At 44.6% G+C, this 26,392-nt stretch overlaps 1 protein-coding gene across 1 annotated transcript in view; it reads right to left on the bottom strand.

Annotated features, from left to right (window-relative positions):
- The window catches only part of LOC144761865 (synaptosomal-associated protein 25-like), a 332,753-nt gene that overhangs the window by 52,230 nt on the left and 254,131 nt on the right, over positions 1-26,392 (bottom strand). The window contains exons 6-7 of the mRNA XM_078647085.1: positions 26,089-26,214; positions 12,577-12,721 (exon numbers count right to left, since the gene is read on the bottom strand). Coding sequence (XP_078503211.1) covers positions 12,577-12,721; positions 26,089-26,214 — 271 coding nt within the window. The remainder of the gene's footprint in view (positions 1-12,576; positions 12,722-26,088; positions 26,215-26,392) is intronic.

Genomic DNA, 26,392 nt, shown 5'->3' with positions numbered 1-26,392 from the left:
CACCCTGCTGATCAGGAGAGGTCCTGGTTCATGATCCTGCGCCGGGGTCCGGAAGGCGGAACTTTGGAGCTGACCGTGTTGGTCCCAGCAGCCGGCGGTGGAGAACGGTAGAGGTCGGTACCGCGTATAGAAGGTGAGTGGTCCGACTGTTGATTGAGGGAGCTGGGACGCTCCAAGAGACTGGTGTGTCTCCGAGACCGGCGTGTCTCTAGTGGTTGGAGGAGCCCGTGTGCTCCTGGGGCTAGTGTGCTCCGGGGAACTCAGAGTGTGAGTGGTGCTCTGACAGACTTGGCGGACGTTTGTTTGTGGTCATCCGACCGGGTGGTACTGCGGTTGAGGCGTGGCTCATTGCGGGCGGATTCTGGGACTCACCCGAACCCCTAGTGTGTGTGGTTCGTTGGGAGCGGGTCCCGTGTCTCCCGTGGTAAAGGGCGCAGCGATCTGTAGTGCCGCACGAGTGGTGGATGTGTTCCCCAATCTCGGAACAGTGAGTGTACTGTTCGGTCTGCGGTAGGGTCCAGGTTCCCCAGGACTTGGTCGACAGGCCTTGTCCCATTTTGGTAACACGTGTTTGGCAGGGATTTGATGCATAGGAAGCGTGAATATATGTGTGTGTGTCTAGTAGTGATTGTGCGGTCTGGGTGTAGGTGAGAGGGTGAGTGTGAATTTTGTGTTGGTGTGTGATTGAGTGGGTGAAGATGCCGTGTTTCAGTAAGCTACAGTGCCTCGGGTGCTGCTGCGGCGCCTCGGACACTAGATTGGCTGCGAGCCAACCCGCCCCAGTGGAGGGCTCACCTAATTTCGAGATGTATGTTAAACATGGATTGACTCAAATTTTGTTTAATACTTTGTGGCACAAGTATACCAAGGGTAACATAGATTTGCAATGGCCGTTGACTGGTTCTTTCGATGTAGCAAAACTAGATTATTTGCAGGACAGATTATTTGCTAAGTGTAGCCGCCAGAGTATGTTCGATTCCTTGAGGATGTGGCAAAAAGAAGTAAGGGAACGACAGATGAGAGAGGAGAAGGTGGCTCAGAAGAGAGCAGCGCAGAGGATGGCACAAAAGGCAAGAGAACATACTAAGAAAGAGAATGAGAAACAGATTGAGCGCACAGACAGACTTCATAGGTTACAGACGGATAAAAGCTATGTAGTAAGAGAGGAAGAGCAAGATGAGATGGAGGACATTTTGAATGTTCGGCCCCCTCCCCTGTATGCTCCGCAATCATTGTACCCCGTGTTGACAGGTTCTGCTTCCCCTGCGGTGGTTTCAGTTCCACAAACGGTTGCTCCTCCCTTGTTCGGCACTCCCACTTCCTCTGTTTCGGCCCCTACTTTGTTGAGAGATGTTGAACAAGGATTGTCTTCTATCACCTCTTCCGTGACCGCACCTTTGGTTTCTTTCTTTGCGGCGAGCCCACCTGCCCCCTCTGTGATCTCTTCTGCACTCCCCACTGTTTCTGCTAGCGCTACCCCCCAAGGTGAGTTGACGACCCCGACTCGAGGTGCCGGAAGGGGGATACTTACCCAAGTACGTAAATTGCTTACACGTTCTACTGTTGGGTTGGATGAAAAAACGATAGTGGCTAATCAGGCTTGCCAGTGGGCTAGGAGTCCTATTTATGCACTGGAAGACATCTGGTCCACAATGAAGGATTATGAGCCTCTGATGCAGCAGCATGCTTTATGGTATATGTCAACGACGCTGATAGCGTTGTGGGAGCAGGGTTATGGGGGAACGGCGCCCCAGGTTCTTTATGACATTAAGGACAGAGCCTATAGGGCTAATACTAGTATGGGGGATGTGTTACAGAATCTGCAGATTTTGCTGGAATATAGAAATGAATTGCCGTCAGCAGGAGGGCCCTATTTTTCTGGAGTGCATCCAATGCGCGAAGTTCACCCTATTTTCCATCCTGAAGTGCCTGAAGTGGTAGACCCAGTAACTAATAATGTGACCAGAGCTCGTGTAGAGGCTCGTTTCCAGGAACAGTGGGTATACACGCCTTGGAAACGGAGCGAGGTGTTGGCGCTGAAGGCGCAGTTGCCCGACTCTAGAAAAAACCTGACTGCTTATTACAAAGAATTGACGGAAGCAGCTTCCTCGACGGTCATGACTTTAGCTGACATAGAATTGTTCTTTGGATTACTGGTTCCGGTGGATGTGTGGAGGCAGGTGAAGGGTACAGATCATGTGGAGGAATTGGGAGGTACTTGGGAGGAATTTAAGGACTGGGATAAGGAACGGAAGCCAGGGGAAAAACCAAAACTTGAGATCTTAGCATTACCGGGGCGAATAATAAAATGTATGCACTCTCTTATTCCTCCAAAGAAGGTGGATTGGGATAAGTTGACTGCATGTAGACAAAAAAAGGACGAAGCGGTTTCGGATTTCTTCACTCGTTTCGAGGAAGCCTTTATGGATTTTAGTGGTCAGGATCTCTCTCAGGTTGGGGGCTTGCGACTTTTCGTGAATAGGTTCGTAACTAACTTGTTACCAGAAATATCGGCTAGATTGCAGGCATCGGAGAGTACGTGGACGACGTCCACCCCCTCTGGTATTCTGAGTATGGCTCAGTATTATGAACATAGAGAGAAGAAGAACAAAGACAGACAGGAAAAGAAAGCCAAAGACTTGAAGACAAGGGTGCTTCTACAGCAGGTGTCGAAGGGTCGGGGACGTGGAGCCCCACCTATGGTAGCGGGTCGAGGTGGAAGTAGTTATGGCAGGGGAGAGAAGAGAGAGAGTCTGGGGCCGAATCAGTGCGCGAACTGCAAAAAGGAGGGGCACTGGTGGAGAGATTGTCCGGAGCCTCGGTCCAATGCTGGACCAGGTAGAGGTAGAGGTCGTGGTGAATTTCGCAGGGATGACAGACAGTTTGATGAAGGAAGGGGACCAGGGAGAAATTACTTTGATGGAGAGAGGGATCGACAACATTTTCAAACTGAGGGTGACCATGACAGAGACAGACAGTACTACCACGACGCATACGCATTGGATGACATGACTTGCTTCTCCCATAACTAGGACAGCGTAGGACAGAGCATGGGACCAGTTTCTGTGGATGTTGATCAACGAGGACCCTATGTGACTGCGGATTTGTTGGGGTCTCCTCAGAAATGTTTGGTGGACACGGGTGCTATGAAAAGTTCTGTAGCACGTTCTCAGGTCCCAGGGGCGGCTCTGTCTGGCAAGAATAATGTTTCCGTTGGGTTCTCAGGTACTCCGGTAATTAGCCCCATTTCTAAGCCTCTTACACTTACGATTGGTCCTTTCACCGTTGACTCTCCTTTCCTTTTGACTTCGAATTGTGGCGAGAATTTTCTGGGTTTGGATTTGCTGAAGAGATTGCATTCCACTATTTACTGTTCTCCGGACGGTGTGTACATCACTTTGGGTCCTACTGTCGCGCGTGCACAACAGTGCTTCTCAAAAGACGAGCCTCTTCCAGCTGAGTTTGTGGGGATTCCGGAGACCTTGTGGGCCAGTGGTGATACTGATGTGGGAAAGGTGGATATTGACACCGTGTCCATCAAGGTTAAGGTGGGAGCCCGATTGCTCCGAATACCGCAGTATAAAATATCTAGGGAGGGTGAAACGGCTTTGCTACAAATAATACAGGATTTGATACGGTCGGGTGTAGTGGAGGAGACGGCTTCTAACATTTGTAATAGCCCCATTCTCCCGATTCTTAAAAGGCCCTATGCCCTCTGCTGATGCACGTGATGGTGCACCTGATGTTTATCGTTTCGTGATTGATTTACGCCACATTAATAAGGTGGTTGAACCCCAATATCCGGTGGTCTCTGACATTACAACCATTTTGACAATGATCCCTCCCACTGCCAGATATTTCTCTGTTTTAGATTTGAAAAATGCTTTCTTTAGTATCCCGGTACAACCTGACAGCCGTCATCTTTTCGGATTCTCATTGGCTGGCCGCAGCTTCAGATTTTGTAGAATTCCCCAAGGCTATTCAGAGAGCCCCAGCATTTATAGTCAGGCTTTGAAGGCTCAATTGGATGATTTGGAACTCCCTAAGGGCAATGTTTTATTGCAATATGTAGATGATCTTCTAATAGCATCTGACACCGAAGATGGGGGTCGAGATGCCACGGTTAAATTGTTGCACCATTTGGCTCGAAATGGACACAAAGTGTCCCTTTCTAAATTTCAATACTGTCGACAGGAGGTTACCTACTTAGGTCATCTCCTATCGAAGGAGGGGAGGAGGTTGACACCGGAGCACATCAAGGCGATAACTAACATGGCTGTACCTAACACGCAGCGAGAGGTGCGCCCGTTTTTGGGCATAACCTCGTATTGTCGCCAGTGGATACCTAATTATGCCTTACTAACCAAACCCCTTCTGTATCTGACTACTAAGGAGGTGCGCGAACCCCTACCCTGGACTCCAGCATGTCAAGAAGCTTTTGAGTCACTAAAAACTGCTTTGTGTTCTGCACCTGTTTTGGGAACTCCTGATTACCAGAAGCCTTTTGTGCTTTATGTACATGAGGCGGAAGGTTGCGCGTTGTCTGTCCTAACTCAATGTTTTGGAGGGAAACAGAGATCTTGCGCTTATTTTTCTGCTATGCTTGACAACGTGGCGAGAGCGTTGCCGAGCTGTCTAAGGGCTACAGCGGCTGCTGTGGTCTCAATTAGACAATCGGCGGGGCTCGTACTGGGTTCTGATCTCACAGTAATGGTACCGCATGCTGTGGACATCTTATTGAACAGAACGCAGACGCAGCATTTAACTAGTGCTCGGCTTACTGGTTATGAGATCACATTATTCGCACCCCATGTTACGAATAAAAGATGTGCCACTTTGAACCCGGCCACGTTGCTACCCATCCCTTCAGATGAAAAGGACGATGAAGTCCATGATTGTTTGTTTCGGTCAGAGGAGGAGACGAAGGGAAGGATAGATTTAACGGACACCCCCCTAAATGATCCCGACGGGGAGCTGTATGTTGACAGTTCCTGTTTTAAACTTGCGGATGGTACCTCAACTGCAGCATACGCAGTCACAACATTGAAAACAGTGGTGGAGACTTCTAGGGTCCCGTACCACTCAGCCCAAGCTGCAGAAATAATAGCATTGATGCGAGCGTGTGAATTGAGTGAAGGACTGGACGTGAATATTTACACTGACAGCCAATACGCCTTCGGCGTGGCTCATAGCTATGGGCGACTGTGGGCAGAAAGGGGGTTTTTGACATCACACGGACAAAGGATCCAGAATGGTCCGTTGATATTACGACTGTTGACAGCATTGACACTTCCCAGACGACTGGCCGTGATCAAATGTAGTGCAAACAAAGCGGTGGTGGATGATGTAGGACGGGGCAATGCATTTGCAGATCAGATAGCTAAGGAGACCGCTAGGACAAAACTCCCACGAATGTTTGTGGCAGGACCAGCTAGGTGGGTACCGGACGTTGACATGTTCATGAATACTGTACAAATTGTGCGTAACATACAAGAAAAAGCGACTGAGGATGAGTTGAGGACATGGAAGGATGGTGGGGGCGGTTGGACTCGGATGAGTGTTGGACGGATGTGTCAGACAAAAGACGATGGTTACTCCCGGACGCATATGTCCTCCCAGGGGTGACAATGGCTCATGGGCCAGCTCATATTAGTGCGAAAGGAATATGTAAATTACTAGACCCAGTGTGGAGTAATAAGAACATTTCCAAGATGGCAACCCATTTAGTGCAGCAGTGCATGGTTTGTTTAAGACATATTCCTTGGAAAGGGAACACCTGTTCCGGTTGGCAATTTTGCTCCTCCTTCTTTTCCTTTTGAAGTGATCCAAATGGATTATATTGAAATGGAGAGAGTCAATAACCTCAAGTACGTCCTGGTGGTGGTATGCTCCTTTAGTAGGTGGGTGGAGGCATTCCCAACTAAGGATTGTACGGCTATCTCAACAGCTAAGATGTTAATAAAGGAATATTTTTCTCGCTACGGATTGCCCTGGGTCATCTGGAGTGATAACGGCACATCTTTTAATGCCGAATTGATGAAACAGATATGTAAGGGACTACAGATATCACAGAAATTTCATGCAGCCCGACACCCCCAGGCTGTGGGTTTGGTAGAGAGGTTCAATGGGACTCTGAAGTTGAAGATGGCCAAGATACAAGAGAGTACAGGGTTACGTTGGCCAGACGCACTCCCCCTGGCTTTGCTTTCCACTAGAGTGACAGTCAATTCCACGACAGGTGTCTCACCCCACGAGGTCATTTTCGGCCATCCGGCCAACGTGTGGGGTGTCCCTAGACCTAACTGTTTCTCGGAAATAGAATACCCTTTGTTGATAGATTACCTGTATGCTTTGACTAAATATCTCCGTTCTGTTCATCAGAAGGTAGCAGACACCCTGAAGCCGCTGCCGGAGGGGAAAGGACACACTATACAACCCGGGGACTGGGATGTCGTTAAGAAGTACCAGCGGAAGTCCTGCTTGGATCCAAGGTGGTCGGAGCCGAGGCAAGTACTCCTCACTTCCCGCACCGTACTCCGGATCCAGGGCCGCAAGGCGTGGACACATGTGTCTCACGTGAAGCGCGTCCCACTGCCACTGCCATATGATGAATGAGTGAGAAACGGCGTCGCTGATGACAAATGTGAAGTAGTTCCTCGGTACATACCCTTCTCGGATGCTTTGTTGAGGGGTGAGGACCAGGATCAAAGAGAGGAGAGGCCGGCTCTGATTGCAAGTAGTGAGGCCTCTCGTGATCACAGTGAGCAAACATCAGCGGATAAGTCCCCTGCCATTGAGCCCTCCATTCTGTTCACAGATCCAGAGGTGCGAGGGAGCACTCGTTACAATCTGCGGCCCAGGAAAGGAAGGAAGGAGAACTGAGCACTGGAAGAAGGGCAGAGTTAGGGACTTAGAAGAGAACAGTGCTGAAGAATACTTAAGTGTTAGGGACGGACTGCTGGTAAGAGCCCTGGTGCACTGTCGAGACATTGTCAGATGGGACACTAGGATTGCGCCTGGGCCCGGATTAAGTGCTCCTGAGTTGCAAAAGCTGTGCGACTCCGTCGTGGGATTAGGGAACGAACAATAGAAGCCTGCCTGTGAGGCTTTAACGGACACAGGGAGAAGATCCCTTCTGAGGGTGAAGAACCCCCTGGCCGGCTTCGGTGTGACTGTGACTGTTTGATTACCTTTTTAGTTTAGCTTTGGACTTTTAGTTAGGGAACATGTACCCCTTTGGCCGTCCCATTCCTGAGGAGGAGCAGCCTTTTGCAGCTCCTCGTAGACCAGAACCCATGGCTCGCTCTGTCACGAAAAGGAAAAATTGTGGCCATTGTAATATTCATCATTGTATTTCTAATAATTCTTGGAATACTGTTTTTCCTAGATGAAGCCTATCCTGTTCACATGTTTATCCCTACCCCTTCTGCCCTTCCCGAGCACCATATGGTTACTGTTGATTATGGTGAACAATGTTTGCGAAAAGGTTACAGTGATAATGTTTTTATCAAGACTTTACATCATGCCCATGCTGTGTATAATGTGACAGATTGTTGGGTTTGTGGGTTGCTACCTTCTCCTGCCTATAGAAAGGACAGATTGCTGCCACTCCCTTTAACTCCTGTGAATAGTTGTGTGGGATGGTACACTTTAATTGGCATGGTGAAATTCTTTCAACAACGTGATTTTCTCGATCCTCGATTACCTAGTAAAGGATCTACTTTGACAATGCGAGTACGCCCTATGCCCACCTCTTCTCTTGGACAGTTGACTACTGACGGACGTTTTGATCAAACATTTCTGGAAACATGCTCGAAGAAAGTGGGACGATTTGTGACTCCTAACGACACTGACAAAGTTAGGGAAAGTTACCTACAGTTGAACTCTTCTCTGGCTTATAGACACCCTCCTTTGACAAACGGTAGTAGTCATCCTTTGGTGCCCCTGGCAGTTGTTGGGCCCTCACCATTCTTCTGTGTCCTGGGGAGGGGCCCTATAAAGGTTGGGAACAGTTCTTGCAATGTGACTGCCTCGATTCGCTTGCCCCTTAGTCCTTCTTTGGTCACTCCCCCCAATATTTACTTGGTTTGTGGAGATAATGGATACCTGTGGTTGCCTGAGGGTTGGGGTGGGGTCTGCTATCTGGCTTATCTGCTTCCTCCTGTCTATGTAGCACCCTCAGACTATCATAAGACTCATCGTCGGTTTGCTATAATGCCTGGACAACGTCAAAGGAGGGCACTCCAAGTTGAGGATGTAGATCAGACTGATACTTCTTTGCAGCAATGGACAGTTTTTTCTAAGGGTTAACTGCCGTTCTGGGGTCCCATATTTAACTGTAGGGCTATTCGGAGACTGTCAAGGTTGATGGAGAAAGTAGTGAATACCGAGGCAGACATTGCAGCTAATATGTCTGTTGAGATGCAGGCTATGAGATTATTTACGATTCAGAATAGGATGGTGCTTGACGTCATTCTTGCTGACAGGGGTGGAGCCTGTCGTGTCATCGGGACGTCTTGCTGTGTGTACATTCCTGACTCGGCCCCCACTGTTAACTTAGCTGTACAGAAACTTCATAGATTAGCGACTGAACTTCATCAGGACACTGGTACTTGGTCACTACAGAAATGGCTGTGGGGTGTTTTCTCCTCTTGGGGATGGAAGATTTTGATGGTTGTGGTAGGAGTAGTGGGTATATTGCTGACTTGTTGCCTATGTGTTTATTGCCTTCCCCCTTGTTGCTCCATGTGTGCCAGTAATTTGCAACATCCTAAAAGACCGACCCGCCAGTATCCTGTTTCTAATGACAACGAGCTCCATGATGTTAACTGGTTGATGCTTATTGATGATGATGTTTTTGCTTGATATGTTTTCCCCGTCACTAGTATGATGTGTAAAGACCTTATCTTTCAGCTAATAAAGGCTACGACCATGTTAGCCACATAATGCTAAAAGGGGGGTCTGATAGGTTTCATTTTCCGATGCACCGCCCACTTACATTTACATTTATGAGTTAGCATAATGTGTCTAACTAATGATGTATTCATTTATGCATTTACGTTTATATTCTCCATCTCATTATTCATTTATGTGTGTGATATTATTCAGTTTTCTTAGCTTAGCTTGTGTGCCACCATTTTGGGGTGCTTCTCTCTGCGTGCGAGTCGCACTCGCTCATCCCCCCCGTAGGAATAGGAAAAACCCTGGACGCAGCAGTTTTCGTTTCTTAGCTAACTGTGATCGAAACTAATAACAAAAACCCTAATCAGTAATGCTCTCATGCGCTGGAGATGCTGAGGCCCGGCTCCGCGGCCTTGGGCAGAGATAACCAAATGTTGCTATTGCAGGTGCAGATGCCTCTTGTATGAGGCCATTGTTCCCCCTCTCCGGGGTCCAGTACTTTTCCAGTATGGGCGTGTTTTACTTTGCTGTACCATGTTATAATGTATTGCTGTGATGAGATGAGATGAGTCAGTCCTCTCGACGCACTCCTAGGGGTGAGGTCGGACAGGGCCCTCTCATATGGGAGTTTGTGGCCTAATAAAATATTTTGTTTATTCTTCTCCACTGTCCGGCTGACTTCTTACTTGGTAATTATAGGTGAGTGCAGTAAGTCACTCGGGTGGATTTGAGTATACAGTTATGGCGTATAACAAAGCAGTAGTTAAATCATTTATGTTTGTCAGTGGATAACTAACAGGTATAAATGAAGTCATTTTTTTTATCTTAAATGCAGGCTTATGCCAATAGAAAGATTTGCTCAGAGGTAGCTGGCTATCTTTTGAAGCTGTGGGACGTTAGGAGTTCATACAGCACAATCGTGCCCACATGCATAATCACAACCACATATTCACAAACAGAAACACAGTCTCACAGACTGTCATATCCACCCAATCACACACACACAGATAACCACACCTACCCTTTCACAAGCACACACATGCATCCATACAACCAATCACCCAGAAGTACACACACGTACATACTCACACATATTCGTGAACAAGAATGTACACACACACAATGTCAGGTCTTAGGATCAGGGCTCTGCATAGAAGGCAGCAGCAGCAGAGGCAGACGCACAACAGCTTGGGAAGGAGCAGGAGGTTTTGGGGAGTAGGAACTGGAATATCCAGCCACCTCCTCTCATTGGCTAACCTAGGGAAGTGCCAACCAATGAGTGGGGGATACCTACTAGCTTGTGACAGTATGGGGTGAGGTCAGTGAGACTTGCCAATTTCACACCAGTCTGTGACAAGTTGAGAAGGCTCGGTATGAGGCTTCACTGATTGATATTCCGCCCTGGGCAGTTCACGGTTCAACAATAAACCGATCGGAGCTGGCTCTGTCAATCATGCTCTCTCTCATCATAAAGGAAAAGATCTACCAGGGCTTTGCCGGGCTGATGATGTCACTATGCTCAGGACTTTGAGATTTTCAACGCAGCAAACTTTGTCGGCATGGTGCCTGTGCATTACTGAGTGCAAAACGCCTGGTTTCCTGATTTTCACAAGATGAATGTCTGTTAGGCTAATCTTTGCTCAGTCTGACACTCATCCTACACCCAAAAAAGTGGGGAATGTAGACCCCCAAAACCCACTATAATGTGCCACCCCAAATTAAGTCCAGAGTATTGCAATTTTAGTAGCGAACGCATCATCTGATTTTACAGAAAACAGCATTTGGTGCCAAAATACATGAGCAGTGCCTGCCTTAAGATAGGTTCTTTCTGTTACAATGTGGTAATCTCAATGGAATTGCAAAAGCTAGGGCTTTGTAAAATTTGTGTACTTTGCTTTCATGTAATTATGCAAAATATTGGGAAAATTAAACAAAATGACTAAAATCTACATGAAATGCAAATCCGTCATTTAGCACTATATTTTAGCGCAAAAGATGTCCTGGACACAATCTGTTTCAAAATAGCACGAAAACACAATTGCTGCAAACAACAGTCACTCTCGTTCTAGTTGTTCATGCCTTTCCTGGGCTCCAAAGCTATAAGTTTGCCGAGAACGGAAGCGTAATTATGAGATGTGCCACGACTCCTGGTGAGGCGGATAAAAAGATATACCGCACCATAGTAAATCAGGTTGTCTATGAGGGTTTTCGAAGTACAAACCAATGGTTTTGTAGAAACCAGTGTCCATTCTATTTTTGATTATTGCGTAATTATGAGATGTGGCATAATTTCAGAAATTTTGCATATCAAGCTTAACACAAAATGTCGGAAATTACACAAATTACTCCGGTGTTATTTAAATAGAACCTCGAGTACGGCAGGCAAATCTTGTCATTACAGAATAGGCACTGGCCCAACTAAGTCTCTGATAGTGGATGAAAACCTGGCCCACGGAGGAGGCAGTTACATTTTGCACCATCCAGAGAAATGACAATGTCAGGAGACAAAATTGCCACAACAAGCTCCATAGTGGCACCTCTCATCAGGATTTTGTAAAGAGATCTACTTCTCATCACCTTGCTAAGGATGTTGGCTTTTTGTCCATGTCCATCAAGTATTTATAGTTGCAGAGAAGATGCACTTTACAAGCGACCTTTGATCGGAACACTGGAGTTACATCCATCACTGTAAAATTCCTCCAACTCCCAAATACATGGGAAACATCTATTACAATGCAGGCATTACATCGTAGTGCCTTGACAACACAGTCAGTACCATGACTGCGACATTAAAACACGTTCCAATATAACGTAAGTTATTACAACGGCTTGCTTTAGGGAGTGCGGTGTTGAACTTCAGTTGGATTTTAAGTCCAACACCTTCCCTACTGATACACTGACTGGAGTCGGAATAGTAATTTACACTATTCCAAAGTCCAGTGCTTCCCTAAAGCTAGTCGTTGTAATGGAACTCATGGTAACCCACATAGTTGTGGTATTGACTGCATTGTTAAGCCCCGTGTGTTTTTTGATATGAGTGGTAATAGATGCTATTCATTTCTGTTGGCATTGATTACTATAAAAACCTGTGTGTTTATTTCTGCACTAATCTTTAGGTCTGGTGTTAGCCAAGACCGTTTCATTTTGCATTTTATACTTACTCAAATGGGTTTCAGACATCCTTATTCATGCATTGGTCTGTTATTGTGTCAATCAGATTGTCCTTCTGCCCACTACATCATACAGCATGGTGTAATGGGTCAGCCACCTCAGTCACTGGCTTACTTCACTGTGAGTAGCAGCATTCTGCCCTTTTAAGAGGAAACATGCACACACAGAGTAGTTCCCTTCAGTGCCAGGTACTCCCATTGTGTGCTTTTTGAGACCCAAAAATATTTGTGCTTTTTGACATTTTTTAAAATTGTCTCAGACATTCAACTCCCTCAGCAGTAAAGTTTTGCAAACACCATAACAAAACAAAGCAGGTATTGACAAAGAAAAAACTGAAAGTCAATGCTAGACCAATTGGCTTTGCCAACAGTTGTTTACCATAGTTTCATCAGATCCCAAAGGTTCATGAACCCTCTTAAATAATGAATGTTTAGTACACAAAAGTAATTGATAAGCAGGTAAGAGAAAACATAGCACATTATTTTCATATTCCTTAATTCCAACCTTTTCCATGATCCTGTCCACTTGGCGATTTTGCATTTCAATCTCATTGCCCATATCCAGCGCCATGTGACGAAGATTTACTATAACACCCTCGACCTGCTCAAGGTTCTCATCCATTTCATTTTCTCGAGCATCATTTGTAACTCTGAAATGAAAAGTAAACATGTATATTTATATTGCCCTACAAAGTATTTCATTTCCCAAAAGAAAAGATTTGATTTAGGAAAAAAATAATAGCAACAGAAGACATTTTGTAACAAAATGTTTGTAGTATTAGACTGCAACAACTAAACTAGATGGAGAACTGTCTTGTGACAAAAATGTTTTGCAAAATTAAATTTTTAACAGAAAGCCGTTCTTACAACCTAAGCTGGGAGAAGTCTTTTGAACATGGCAAGCTTCACAAAATGCAAATTGTACTTTGCCAAATCACCCAGCTTTGAGGGCAACGTTAGATACTTCGACCACCACTACTTGGTAACAAGACAAAATATTGAATTCAAAATATAGAATTACCAAAATATCGAAGTCAAAATATAGAATGGACAAAATGTTGAATGGACAGAATATAGTGGTGAAAAATATCGAATCGAAGGTAAGTAATTTAATATCGAATAGTAATTTTTACCCCTATGCTATCCAACGCTTTCCCTACTGTTGCACTCTCTGGAGTGGGAATAGTAATTTTTACCCCTACGCTATTTAACGCTTTCCCTACTGTTGCACTCTCTGGAGTGGGAATAGTAATTTTTACCCCTACGCTATCCAACGCTTTCCCTACTGGTGCACTCTCTGGAGTGCGAATAGTAATTTTTACCCCTACGCTATCCAACGCTTTCCCTACTGTTGCACTCACTGGAGTGGAAATAGTAAATGTTATATTTATTATTTCATTCATTTTAAATTACTTTTAAGACATTTAAAAATATTCTATATTTTGACTAACTATATTTTTGAAAACTATATTTTTGATTCGATATTTTTGTACTTACCTGTTTGTAGATAGGAATTTGATATTTTTGCATTCTATATTTTTTCTTCGATATTTTGGTAATTCTATATTTGTGTATTCAATATTATGTCAGTGATGCCACTACTTATGCCCAGGGCAAGACTGGCCATAGTGGGCCCCGGGCATTTCCTCGGTGGGCCGCCAGGGTGGGGGCCAGTTTTGGGCCACTCGAGGTCCGGTTTTGCTACAGGGGCCAGCAATATCGACCCCTGTAACAAAATTGGCCGAAACCGGCACTCTCAAATAGGTCGCCGCACCCCCTCCCCCAGGAGGTGTGGCCGGCAGAGCAGTTTGCCATGGGTGGTTTCAGCCCTGCTTATACACTTCTTATTTTTATTTTGCCAACTACTGCAAAGAGATATGTCAAGCAGCGGTTCCTCTGTAGGAGCAGAGGAGCATCGCCCCCACCCCCACTGCTGGGCAGAAAGCATAAAAAATGAAATGGTAATAAAATTCTTTTATTACCATGTTATTTGACACTTTCTGCCAGCAAATGGAGTGCGAGGGCAGGGGGGGCCAGTGCGTCACTGCTGCTAATGATTGGCAGCAGTGAGGAGTGACCACCTAAGTTTGCATTGCGCATGTTGGTTTAGACGGCTATCTTACTTCGGCCAAACTGACATGCACAATACAAATCTCTGCAACCAAGCTGTCTTGGACAGCTGGGTTGGAGAGCAGGCAGAGTCCTACAGTGCCTTTTAGAGAATGGAGCCAGCCTGCTCTAGCCAGTCAATATGCTTTACAAGAGTGTCTTGATTTGATGAAAGGGTGGGCTGTGGGCTTCGCGCTCAGAGGACGTGCTGCAAAACAACAAGGACATATTCAAGAACATCGAGTGGCAGTGTACATTAAGTGATATTTTTAATGTGTATATTTAGGTAATGCGTATATTAGTGTGTATTTGTTATGTGTATTATGTGTTATGTGTATGTGTAGACTTGTGTAAGTGTATTTGTATATGTGATGTGTATTATGTGTATTTGTTATGTGTATATTTTTTGCGACCACCCAATGTGATTTGCCACCAACAGCCACTGGGTTGTCCTCTAAAAATTAGAAACAATGCAATAATTTCTCATTGTTTGGTTATAATTATGAGAGCACATTACTAACACGGGAGAACTGCTGGAGGAAGTTCATAGAGGGGTTTAATACAGGTGAAGCCCTGATCCCACATGACCACATCCAGTCTTTTCAGCTGGTGATATCCTATGGAGCAGCATAAATACATAAATCCTCACTTTAATTAAAACTGATTTGGTGTAAAATATTAGGGAACATTCCAAATTAGAATATTTAAGCAAATTCTCAAAATGCAATTGACTTCGTAAATAATCATATTTCTTTATAAGAAGACCTTGAGCAAATTGTTGATTTGCATGGCAGTTTGAGTAAACATTTAGGCCAATATTTATCACGCTTTCAGGCAAGACACCTTTCTGCACTGCGTGAAAGAGAGAGGGTAGGAATGTGCCATATTTACCATTATGTGGTGTATTCCTGTCCTCTCCCTGCAGTGGCGAACAATGTGCTGCCTTTTGGCATTGCAGGCACCTTTGCGCTGTGGTGCAAGGGTGCCTGCGCTGTAGGCAAGATTGTTTTTGTGCAGAAAGGTACATATTCCTGCATTAAAACAATCGAACCCCTGAGGCTTTTTTCTCTTTCTATGTGTAGAAAGAGGAAATCACTAGGAGAAATAATCATACTTCTCATCATTACGCCTCTCCTGGGAAGAGACAGCATTTTGATGCATTTCCAGGTGTACCAGTCATGGGAAATCTTGAAATGCACCAAAATCCATGGGTGGATGCGTGGGAACACCCATGCTCCACCCATGGTACCCCTACCTCGAGTAAAGTAATGCAAAGCAGCGACTGCCACTGCCTTGCGATACTCCAGAATTACCAAGCACCGCAGGGCCACGCAAGGTGGCTTTGAGTTGTTTGGTAAGTCTGACTTTAGTGTTGCAAGTAGCCATAGATAACAATGCACAAACCCATGAATCAAATCAAAATGCTTAGGAGCAAAAGGGAAATGCTGGCCAGATGTACTAAGAACTGATTCCTGAAAAGCAGTAGTAAACTTTGCATCAAATTTCTGCAAATCGTTTCTGATTTTGCAGCCTTACCTATCTACTAGTAAGTCAGTTTGCAAAATTTCCATTTGGAGGAGAGTCACAATCTGATCTTCCGCATGAATATTAATGAGATAGTTCACAATTTGCAACCCACTCTGTCTGGAGGTGATCAGAGTGATGCTGGCTTTAACCCCTTCGGTGCTCATGATGGAGCGGTTCCGTCATGAGCGTCGGTTGAGCTGTGCTCATGACGGAACCGTTCCGTCATGACCACGCCCGTTTCTATTACGGCCCAGCACCGGAGGGGGAAACGCAGTCGCACGGAAAAGGTTAAAAAAAGAAAACAATGGAGCTGCGTTTATAAAGAAGTGTATATTTTCAAGCATATTTAAAAGTAGACAGTGGTCCAATGGACCACGCATACTTACCATCAAATAGATGCCCTAAACACGCTCCTCCCAAATTGTGATTTGATATCCAGTTCTTAATCCATTTGGTGATCCAGTAAACCTTCGTGAATATTAAAAAGCCATTTTGTCACCTCAAACCCTCGAATTTTGCAAATTGCAAGGTTTGCAATCAAAAAGTGGATTGGTAGATCTAGACGTATGCCCTCGTTTCGAAAAGCCGCTCTGCCATACAGCCCCCAGACCCCAGACCACCTTATTTTATGTTTTGAATATCATGGTTGTCCTAGTGCTCTCTTCAGGCCCTTATATTAAAAATATAACCTAAAGTAAAAAACTATTAATATAAGGAAAACAATACAGCCCATAATTGACTAAACCAACAATGAGCTCTGGTGGGTCATGCTTAACGAAAGTCTACTCAACAATAATGTTTCAATGTCTTTGGAAAGAACAGAAACGGAGGTGAGCAGATCTATGTTTTAAAAACATTGAACATTTAGTATGGTAAACCTGCAGGATGTGCATATAGAGTCTATTCTTGTTCCTTATAATTCTGCCATCAATGATCATCCACATCTTCTCTGACAGAAACAGCGATATGCAAAAGGACAAAGGAAAATGTAACCCAGCACGGTATAGCTAGAACATTCTATGTGCCAAGGGTAATCGGTAAAACCCAAATAAAATAGTTTTATTCTTGAATTTTCAAGCACACACCAGCAATCATGCTGCAGACTGAAAATAGCTTCTAGGGGTGCAAGAGTAAACTGAGAGAGACTTGTGAGAAGAGCACTTCCACCATCCAGACTTGAAATAATAAGTGCATGAAAACTTGAAATCAGAGACACATCAAAACAAGTGCTCACAAAACCAATAGGTCTTTGCACTGATACCTACTGACTTTCATGGTGCTCATTTTGGGATATAGAGCTGCCACAAATGGGCACCCAACTGTGGTGCTCATCTTTGGATGGGTTTGTCAAAACACTACAAATGCATTCAGAGGTGGCTCTCATCGATGACTGCACATCTATGGTAGGCATTTTTGATGGATTTTACAATGTCTGAACAAACCAGTTCTGTGATGGTCTCAGTGGATTTGTGTGCAACCATAATCACCATCGTTGAATGGCTCTGTCAAAATAATACATATTTCTAGGTACTTGCTGCACGTACATGCACTTGCGCTCTCACAGCGGGCCATCTTGAAATGGGTATACTTTTGCCTATTCTTCACTCCTAACTCTTGTGGGAACACCACACAGGCCTCCTACCGTTTAGCAGATACATTTCTACTACACACTCCAGTGGAGTGACAGGTGAAAATGACAGTAACAGGCAGTAATTTAACTGAACACAGAAAGAACAAAACAACTTTGTCATTTCTTCCCACCTACATCTTATCATACAGCGAAAAATAATACCTGCCTTGATAGTTGGTATTTATTTAATCGGGATCCAGATTTAAAAAATGCATTCTTCAATATTCCCACAAAAACAAGTATACAGGTGACTTTCTGAGATTCTTCATAGGGAATCACCTTTGCTCCAACAAGCATATCCCATTTGCTCAACGTACACCACCATGTTTTTCACATATTTGCCACTGGTCTCTGAACATTTATCATACCTTGGACAATTAGCTTTTAATAAAAGTGGCCTCAATTAATTTGAAAACTTAGGTACACCAACACAATCCAGCACTATAAATATTTGTGGGTATGGAAGAGCATATGGAAAAGTTCAGATGGTAGAATATTCGCCACTTGAAAACAATGCACCTCAAAATGGAAGATGATGTGTGCATGTGTGTGTGTGGTTGTATCTAGTGTGTGTATATCTATGTGCATCTATGTGTGTGAGCATGTTTAACACATATTGTGGAGACTGAACCAGTCCTCACCGTGTTGATAACCACTGACAAATCCAGACAAACACAATCCCTGTGAGAACCATCATGTTTCAGTGACAGTTCCCTGTAGTGTGTTTAGGTACTTTTGAGTGAGTGCATCAATATATTAAAAGCTGTTATATTCGTTCAGGTCCGCTGTGTAACCTACCCAAGTAATAAGGCGTGCTAGGTGTTAGAATAATAAATACAAACTCTATTATGAGCAATAGTAGTAGGTCTTGTGCATGTGTGTGTTTGTGTGGGTGTGTGAAGTTTAAAGAAACCGATGACTGCCAAACAACTGTCTAACAAAAGAAACTAAAATATTTACTTGTGTAGCCTAAACCGAATGAAGATACAGGTCTACTGGTAAATGTGACTTGTCTAATAACCTAAAAAATATTTTTGGGAATCTTTTTGTCTCACTGATCAGAAAATGGTATTATTGGGTAAGAAAAAGCAGTATGCTTTATTTTACATTTTGTGTTGTAAATGTAGGGGGATCAGCGGACTAGTGAGAAAATGAGAATATTTTAAATCAAATGGGCTGTGTGAGAAGTTAGCCTGGCATATGATGTCCACTAGTTCAAGTGGGCACCTTGCACCAGTCTAATCGACCCTTATTCTGCGGAAAGAATCGAACTACCTGCGATTCAGGAAACGACTCAAAACTCACCTGTTTCCTTAATCGTTAACCACCCCGTTTCGAAAACTGCCTCTGTTTAATACTGCTTCTGTTTAAAACTACTATCCCCCTCTTTCCACCCCCAGCCCCCACTGGTGTAGGGTTCTTCAGCGCTGGGATACCTCAGGGTGACTACGCGCTCTATAAATTTTTTTAATAATAATAATAATAATAATAATAATTATTGATGGTGGTTGTAAAGTCAACCTTATAGAAAGCTATCCGAGTGGTAGCATGAACCAGCAGTCTTCAGGCTAAGTCTTCAGTAGGCGAGTTAAGCAAGTTGTTTTACCATATACAATCCCTTGAATACCACATGAAAGGACACCACACAAGGTATATATCAAATATATATGTATTTAATCTAAACACAACCCCTCTGCACTCTTTATGAGGTCAGAGGACAAAATACAATACAAGTTACACAGTTAATATATGATAAGTTGCACAGTATACGTTATGCCCTAGGGGCCTCACAAACCATATACTAAGAAAGTGGTATAAGTACCACGTGAGAGTTAGAAAGCAGGCCTAGGGCCTGTAGAATCGCTGGGGCTACACTAAACAACCAAAGGTTAGGAAGTAGGAGGCCCACGGGAGACGCGTGCAGTGTCTAAACACAGGCGCGGGTTCCCAATGACTTTCTATGGAGATCGTAAAAGATACAAAGTTACAATTTAAGGACACTTCCGGATGGACTAGGATGGAACCTTTTTAAACTAGGACACCTCGAGAGTCAAGACCCACGGGAGCACCAGAGTACTCGTGTTACCTCACCCAGGGAAGCCGGGTGCATAGGTGTCTTTTCGTGTCGGTTTTCGTCGTCGTTTTTTATGGAGAGCTGCAAAGAAGTGCTGCAGGCGACCAGAGGAAAAGTGTCGGGGTGGATCCAAGGGTGGATCAGTGATGTGAAGAACCTGAAAGCAGAGGGGAGAGAGTCTGGGTCACTAGCCAGTGACCAGGAAGGAACCAGGAAGGAACCAGGCAATGCCGAGTGCTTTAAGGTGAAGAAGGTGATTTTGTCTCTTCAACCACGAGGTCCAGGAGGCATCGACGATGCCCAGGCGCTGGATTCCAGCTGTCCCACGATGGATCTAGATGACTGGCATGTCGGTATCCGGATTGGACCCAACAAGCCTTGGCAACCGCAACCCATGCAGGATGTCAAGATTGGCTCTGTTGCAGACCAGCAAGGTTTGTGGCGCATCTCCTTTTCAGGGAAGCTGGAGCAAACCTGGAACAACCAGGAAAGTAAAGTAAATTCAAGATGGTGTCTTCAGGGGGCTCACTAGCCAACGGGCAAGGAACCCGGAAGATGCATCGAGCTCAAATGCAAAGGCGGGGCCCACGGGACACTCGCGGAGTGTGGGGGCCTGAGCTTCAGTGCAAATGGTGCTCGGGGCTGGGGCTTCTCTTACCCCAATGTACAACTTACTAAGGCTTCAGGAAAGGAGTGCAGGTAGCAAAATCCAGGATGTCCAAGATGTCCGGTCCCACATCTCTCATGTCCGCCACGGGTCTCAGCTTTGCTGTGGATGTGGGTCAGGGTCAGAGAAATCGGGGTTCTTATGGGAGCCTTGAAACTGCAGACTGGCAACGATGCTGTTGGTGCCTGTTTGCACAGGGTGGTCACTCCTTGACCACAAGGGAGATGTCTTCTGTCTCTCAGTCAGAATGGAATGTCGAAGGTCCAAGATATGTCTTTCAAAGATTCGTTCAGGATAATCTAAAGTCCTGGGGACACAGCTCCTATACTTATACTAAGGATGGGGGCTGTATTGCCTGCTATGGGTGGACCTGAGAAGGCGGTGGTTACACCCCTTTCCCTTTGTCTAGTTTCGCGCCAGAGCTGGGGCTGGAGTGCCCCAGCAACTGGTTTGAACCGGGCTATGCATGGAGCACCTTGTGTGCCCCAGGCAGTGTCTAGATGCATTCACTGAATGCAGCCCTCCCTGCCCCAATACACAAAACCCCTGTCTGGGGAGGTGTTGGCACCTCCCTGGGCAGGAAACCTATTGTCCAGGCCTCCCCTGCTGGAGTTTCGTCCAGCAACAGGAGGTAAGACTCGTGTCTGTGGCAGCAGCATCCATTTGGTGATGCTGAGGCTCTGTTTAACTTTAACCGGGTAAAGCAGTAAGCTACATGTCTTTTCTCACTAGAAGGGTGGAATGCTACCCCCGCTGCCAGAATTGGCGGGGGGGGTATTCAAAAGTGTTTGACACCTTACACAACATGTTTTGATAAAGCCAAACCAAAGCTAGCATTAACCGCAAGGATTATAATGCACTTAAGAGTATATGGTATGGCTATATCAGCTCATGCTAGGGCACCCTCTCACATAAAACCAAGCACTCTGCCTCCAGGATTGTAGAGGCCCACCAAAGGAGTGGCTTATAGGTGTATATGTGTCTATATATAAAGGTAGATATAGGTATACTATATCTAAGTAAGGGGTGATTACACCACCTTACCGAGGCTGTGTGAACATACCTGTGGTGTTAGTTTGGAAGGCAAACCAGGGGTGGCACAATACATGCTGCAGCCCCTGGTAGGCCTAGGGTACACCTATGCCCTGGGTACCTATGGTACACTATACAGGGGCTCACAAGAGTGACCCAGTAACCAATCTGGTATATACCTAAAGTACATGGTATCAATTTAGAGAGAGAACAGCTGGGCTGTGGGTCTGATTAGCAGGCCCACAGCCACACTAAAGTCGAAAAACCAGAGAATCACAGCAAAAAGTGGGGGTGACCATAGGAAACAGACCCTACTCTCCTACAGGCTGGCTTAAGGGAAAACTGAGGAGGGTACAAAACGCATGCTAAATAAAGCGTAAGAACATTGCAGTTCACAAAACATAATACTTAGGCCCTGATTAATAATATGGCGGTTCTACAGCAGATGGTGCAATGCGCTGTCCGCTGTAGGACCAACAAACCCGCGGTGTGACCGTCCACCAGAACAGGAGTTTATTTCTGGTCTGACCGACAGTCCTGCAATGGTCTGACAGCTGCAGTCTGGTAGGCTCATAGAAGAGCCTACCATACATACCGCCACACTCAGAGCACCGCCTGCCCCTTCCTGCATGGTGTGGCATACATGTCACACCGTGCAGAAACTGGAGGTGCAAATCGAAGGGGGCACTCAATGTGCGCCCCCACCATGCACCCCCTGGCCCTTTAGTTGCCTCATCACCACCCTTTTCATGGCGGGCTCACCGCCATGAAAAGGGTGGTGGTGAGACAACTCAAAATATGCTCAGTGGTGCTGCTGTGGCACTGCCAGCATGTTTATGCCTCTGAACGCTGCACGAATGCCATGGAATCCTGGATCCCTGGCAGTCACAACGGTCCTGTGGTGGTTCCGACTGCCGCAGTCGCAATACTGCGGGTGGTCCTGCAGTTTGGGGGTGTTGGGACCGCCACCACTGGTTCGGCGATTCATAATCAGGTCCTAAATTTACCACAGTCACAAGAATATCAACACAAAATAAATGTTATCCAACCCAGCCTGGGAGCAAGGCAAACACATGATACAGCTAGCAAATGGTACTGTAACTCACTCCCATAGAAAACAACAGAGGCAGGGAATTTGAATTTTATGTCAAGACCTGGACGCCAATATTATGCAATAAATCCTTCATTGCCACCACTCAGCAGCATGTTAAAAGCTTCTAGAATAGAGAGTATAGAACTTTTGAACATTCCATCATAATAAAACCCAACAGCAACCAGTCCTCTTCCTTCTTTTATTGCTGCTGCTCAATGAGATAAGTACAATTTTTATGTCCTTGCGTTTAAAGCTTATAACTTTCGATTGTTGGAGTTAATGAGCGCTCTGGATGAGAGTTAAATCGAGTATGCTACCTATTGGTTGAATACAGTCACTCTATCTGCTATCCGTGTGCTCTTTAATCATTTTCTAGTCTGTCGACTTTTATTTCTCTCTCTTTGACCCCGGAGCGTTGGCTTATCTATACTTTCTCTCGTTTTTCTCACTGTGATTCTCTTTTTCCCTTCTCTTTGGAGGTTTTCCATCTATGGGACCTAGTTGTTTTTGGCTCACGGACTAACCAAGGTTTTTTCATTGGAAAAGCCTCATGAAGCCGTTGCCATGGTTATGGCCCTGTGAGCGCATGCTTCTCCTCACCTCATGCGGCGTTCAATCTGGGCATTGTGACGAGACCGCTGTTGCCTGGCGTTCCAGGGATTGCAGTGAGGTTTCTCCTCCTCCTTGTGCGTCTGACGTCGCTTGTAAGCGAATGTGCTCACGAGCCTCTAGGCCGCTGGCAAAGCTATTGTCAATTTCCCCTCTGTGGCGCCGCGCTGTTTCCATATCAGCAGTTCAATTCAGAACGTTCGTGTTCTGACAAGAGTTTCTCGCCTCAGATTTTCTGACAGTGGGGCAACGTGCATCATTTCTCTTCTGGGCTCTGAGTTAGTTAGTGGAAACTTGTCACTGTCAGTAGTTTTTGTTTGACCCAACTTTTATATAGATTCCAGGTTTTTAGCTATTTTCAAGGTGTTGCCTTTAGGATCCTTGGAGGATGAGTTAAATAAGGTAATTGAGAAAATCAATTGTTGGCTTCAAAATCATCCAGGACGGATAAGGATTGGTTTTGGTCTGCGCCAGAGACTGCACATGGTTCAGCTAAGTAAGCTTCTCGAAAGAGAAAGCATGTGACTACCAGTATTCCACTGGGTATAAAGAAGAGACCTACCTTGGTAGAGCATGTCTGCTGTGTTGACAGGCAAGAGGAACATGCCACGGGCATCAAAGATTGGCAGGCGAAAGGCCCGCATGATGATGTGTCAAAGAGAGTGCACAGACACAAAGCGGTGATTTGTGACAAATCCTCCGGTAGTGCGGAGGTAGACCATAGTTCTTCATCCGACTTTGATTCCGAGGATGATATGTCATACAATAAGAAGTTGCCAAAGGAAGGCATGTTGAACAAGGATAGTGGTTCTCTTTTAGACCCCCTGGGTCAGAACATGTCGACCCTTTACTGATTAAGCACCCTTTCTCACCAGAATAGTGTCCTTCAGATCACGTGGCTGAATATATTCAACATTGGATCTAAAGGGAGATACCTAAAGAGGTGCGTGTAAGACTGAGGTCCGAGTGCCCACAGCCCACTATTGATAATAAAGTGTTGGTGACTCCAGAACTTGATTCGAAGATCATCGCCTTTATTGCAAAAGGAGGTCACGACGCTAGAAAGGGTATTGATAGGGGTCTACAATTCTGTCAGGACAGGTTGTTGGATATAGTTGGCCCATTGACTAAGATATTCGACATGGCTGAGGAGGATTATGTATTCAAGAACATTATTGACTTGGAAGAATTGCGTCAGTGGGTCCAGAGAGCTTTTTGTCTGTTAGGTAACGCTAATACTGGATTCTCTATTGAAAGAAGGAATAGTATTTTACTTAAAATAGACCTGAAATTAGTGGATTTGGCATCTAAAGACGAAAGGCCTTCGGAAATGGTCTCCTTTTCCGAGAAGCTTCTATTAAGGACCTTTTGAGGTATGTGGGGGCCTTTAGCTCACTACATAAGTCTCAAAGAGAGATAAAAAAAAGTATTCAATGATTGTGTTTTTGGGTTGGCCGGGAGAACACAGAGCTGGTTCTCCGGCCGAGGCCAAGGCACCAACGGCTCCTTTTCGCATGGTTACAGAGGGTACCAGGGTCAACAGTCATTCCACTGTGGCAGTTTTTCCCCCAGTGGCAAAGAGCAAGGGAGTGATCATTTGATTTTTAAATTGTTGTTTAAAACTGAATATTTAGAAATTATATTGATATATTTAAATTTCTCTATAATGTAATAGAAATTTAATTTAAAGAGGTAATGTGCTGTACATTTTTTTCATTAGTTCCAGGGTAACATTAATTATTTTGAACTATTGTACATTTTTATTTTGAATTAAAATATTTTCTACTCTTTTATATAAACTTTAATAAATTTGCCTATACTATCTTATGAAGGGATATCTGCCCTGGTGGTTGTGATTTCCATTAATAAGTGGAGCTGATTAATTTTTTTATTATCTGCATAAGGCGTATCTAACCCAGAGTAAAATTTCTCGGAGCTTCGATGCGGTGTGGCCTTAATTTGGAGAACAAGGAACAGAGATGCTTCATAAGGTGTGGTACATATCCTTATTATTGGATTTCTGGAGGGAAATAGTGACTTGTGTTAATGAGGTGACCCAGAGATCGATTGACTCTGCACTCCAGACATGCCTCTTGGGGGAGGGGATTCCGCAGACCTGTAAAACGCAATACTACTACAGGGATCATAGATCTGGCTCTGGTCTTAGCTAGGCATGAGATTGCGATGCACTGAAAAGATACTAGGGCCCTAGGTTTGAGATACAGGGGGAGGAATTGATCCAATGGGTTGTATATGAGAGTGCAGCGTTGCACTGAGAAGTGAGGAAATGTAGGGGATCAAAGGAGAGGGCTTGAGTTTGTGATCATTTACAGGACTGTCTTAGGGAACATGACATGGATGATACATCTGGTGAGGGTAGCACCTAGCAGCAATTCTTGAACATACGTACCTTGGGGTGGGAGGTCCACTGATGGCACATCACTTCATTCTTTTATCTTTCCCCGGGCTTAACAAAGTTCTGTGATTTGTTAACTAATAGGGTAGGGACCCAGGGGTATAGGGAGATGGAGTTGGAGTTAAACATAATCCTAGTATGGTTATTTATTTTGATATACAGTAATTTCTATGTGCCAACTTGTTTTTACATATTTATATCCTGCCAAACTAATTTTGGTTATGTTTGTATTATTTGAAATGCCAATGAAATTCTGTTTAAAATAATAGATGGACAATTACAATTTCTACCTTCATACTTGTAAATTCAGTTATAGGAGGCTCCACCCCTTCATTGGAGGGATGGAGCTATGTAAGCCAACACACAAGTGTAAATCTCCATTCGGAAATGGTGAATAGCAAAAAAGTGCAGTTACACCTAGGTGTAGGAATAGATCCATGTGTGAAAAGATTTACACATGTAAGTTTACCTTTGTGAAATCGGTCTCTAAAGTTCTTTAATGGCACAAAAGCCTATACTGTTTTGAAAGTTTAGAACTATTGATGGTTGCGCCTTCTCTCAACAAGGTGCATTAAAAAAAAAATCTCTGTTGTAATCTTACACAAATCACTGTTGGTACGGAATTATTGAACCTCTACAAATTCAACTTTGTTAAATAATCTTTGACGTAACTAACTGCACACTCCAGCAAGGAAGCACAAACTCACTTTCTTAACCACTCTTTGTCTTAAGTTCAGGCAGGAATCAATATACACATTTATTTCCTTGTCTTGTTTTAGTCAAACCATAAATATGCATTAGGCCACATAATTGCTATTTTTAAGAGGCAAAGGGTTGATGAATTCTATAAAAGAACTTACCTGCGAATATGACCACCACTAAGGGCCATCCTTTCACGTTCATCAACAATGCGGGCTGGCTGGTTGCCTATAACACCATCTTGATTATTTCCCCAGGCCTTTTTGCCAGTATCACCTGATATAAGCCTGTGCAGAAAAAGAGTGTGAGTGACAAACACCAAGTCGAAGTAAAGAATCAAAATTATTCTCCTCAAACTAAACTAAGGACTGCATGAGGTAAAAGCATCTTGAACACTGGTTTTCTTCATACCATAGTACTGTTATGGATCACTCTGCTTAGCAGGCCAATCACTTAATATTGAGA

The sequence above is a fragment of the Lissotriton helveticus genome, chromosome 6 (assembly GCF_964261635.1).
Source record: "Lissotriton helveticus chromosome 6, aLisHel1.1, whole genome shotgun sequence".
In the NCBI taxonomy this organism is placed as follows: Eukaryota; Metazoa; Chordata; class Amphibia; order Caudata; family Salamandridae; genus Lissotriton; species Lissotriton helveticus.
This window is presented reverse-complemented; position numbering and strand designations above follow the sequence as displayed.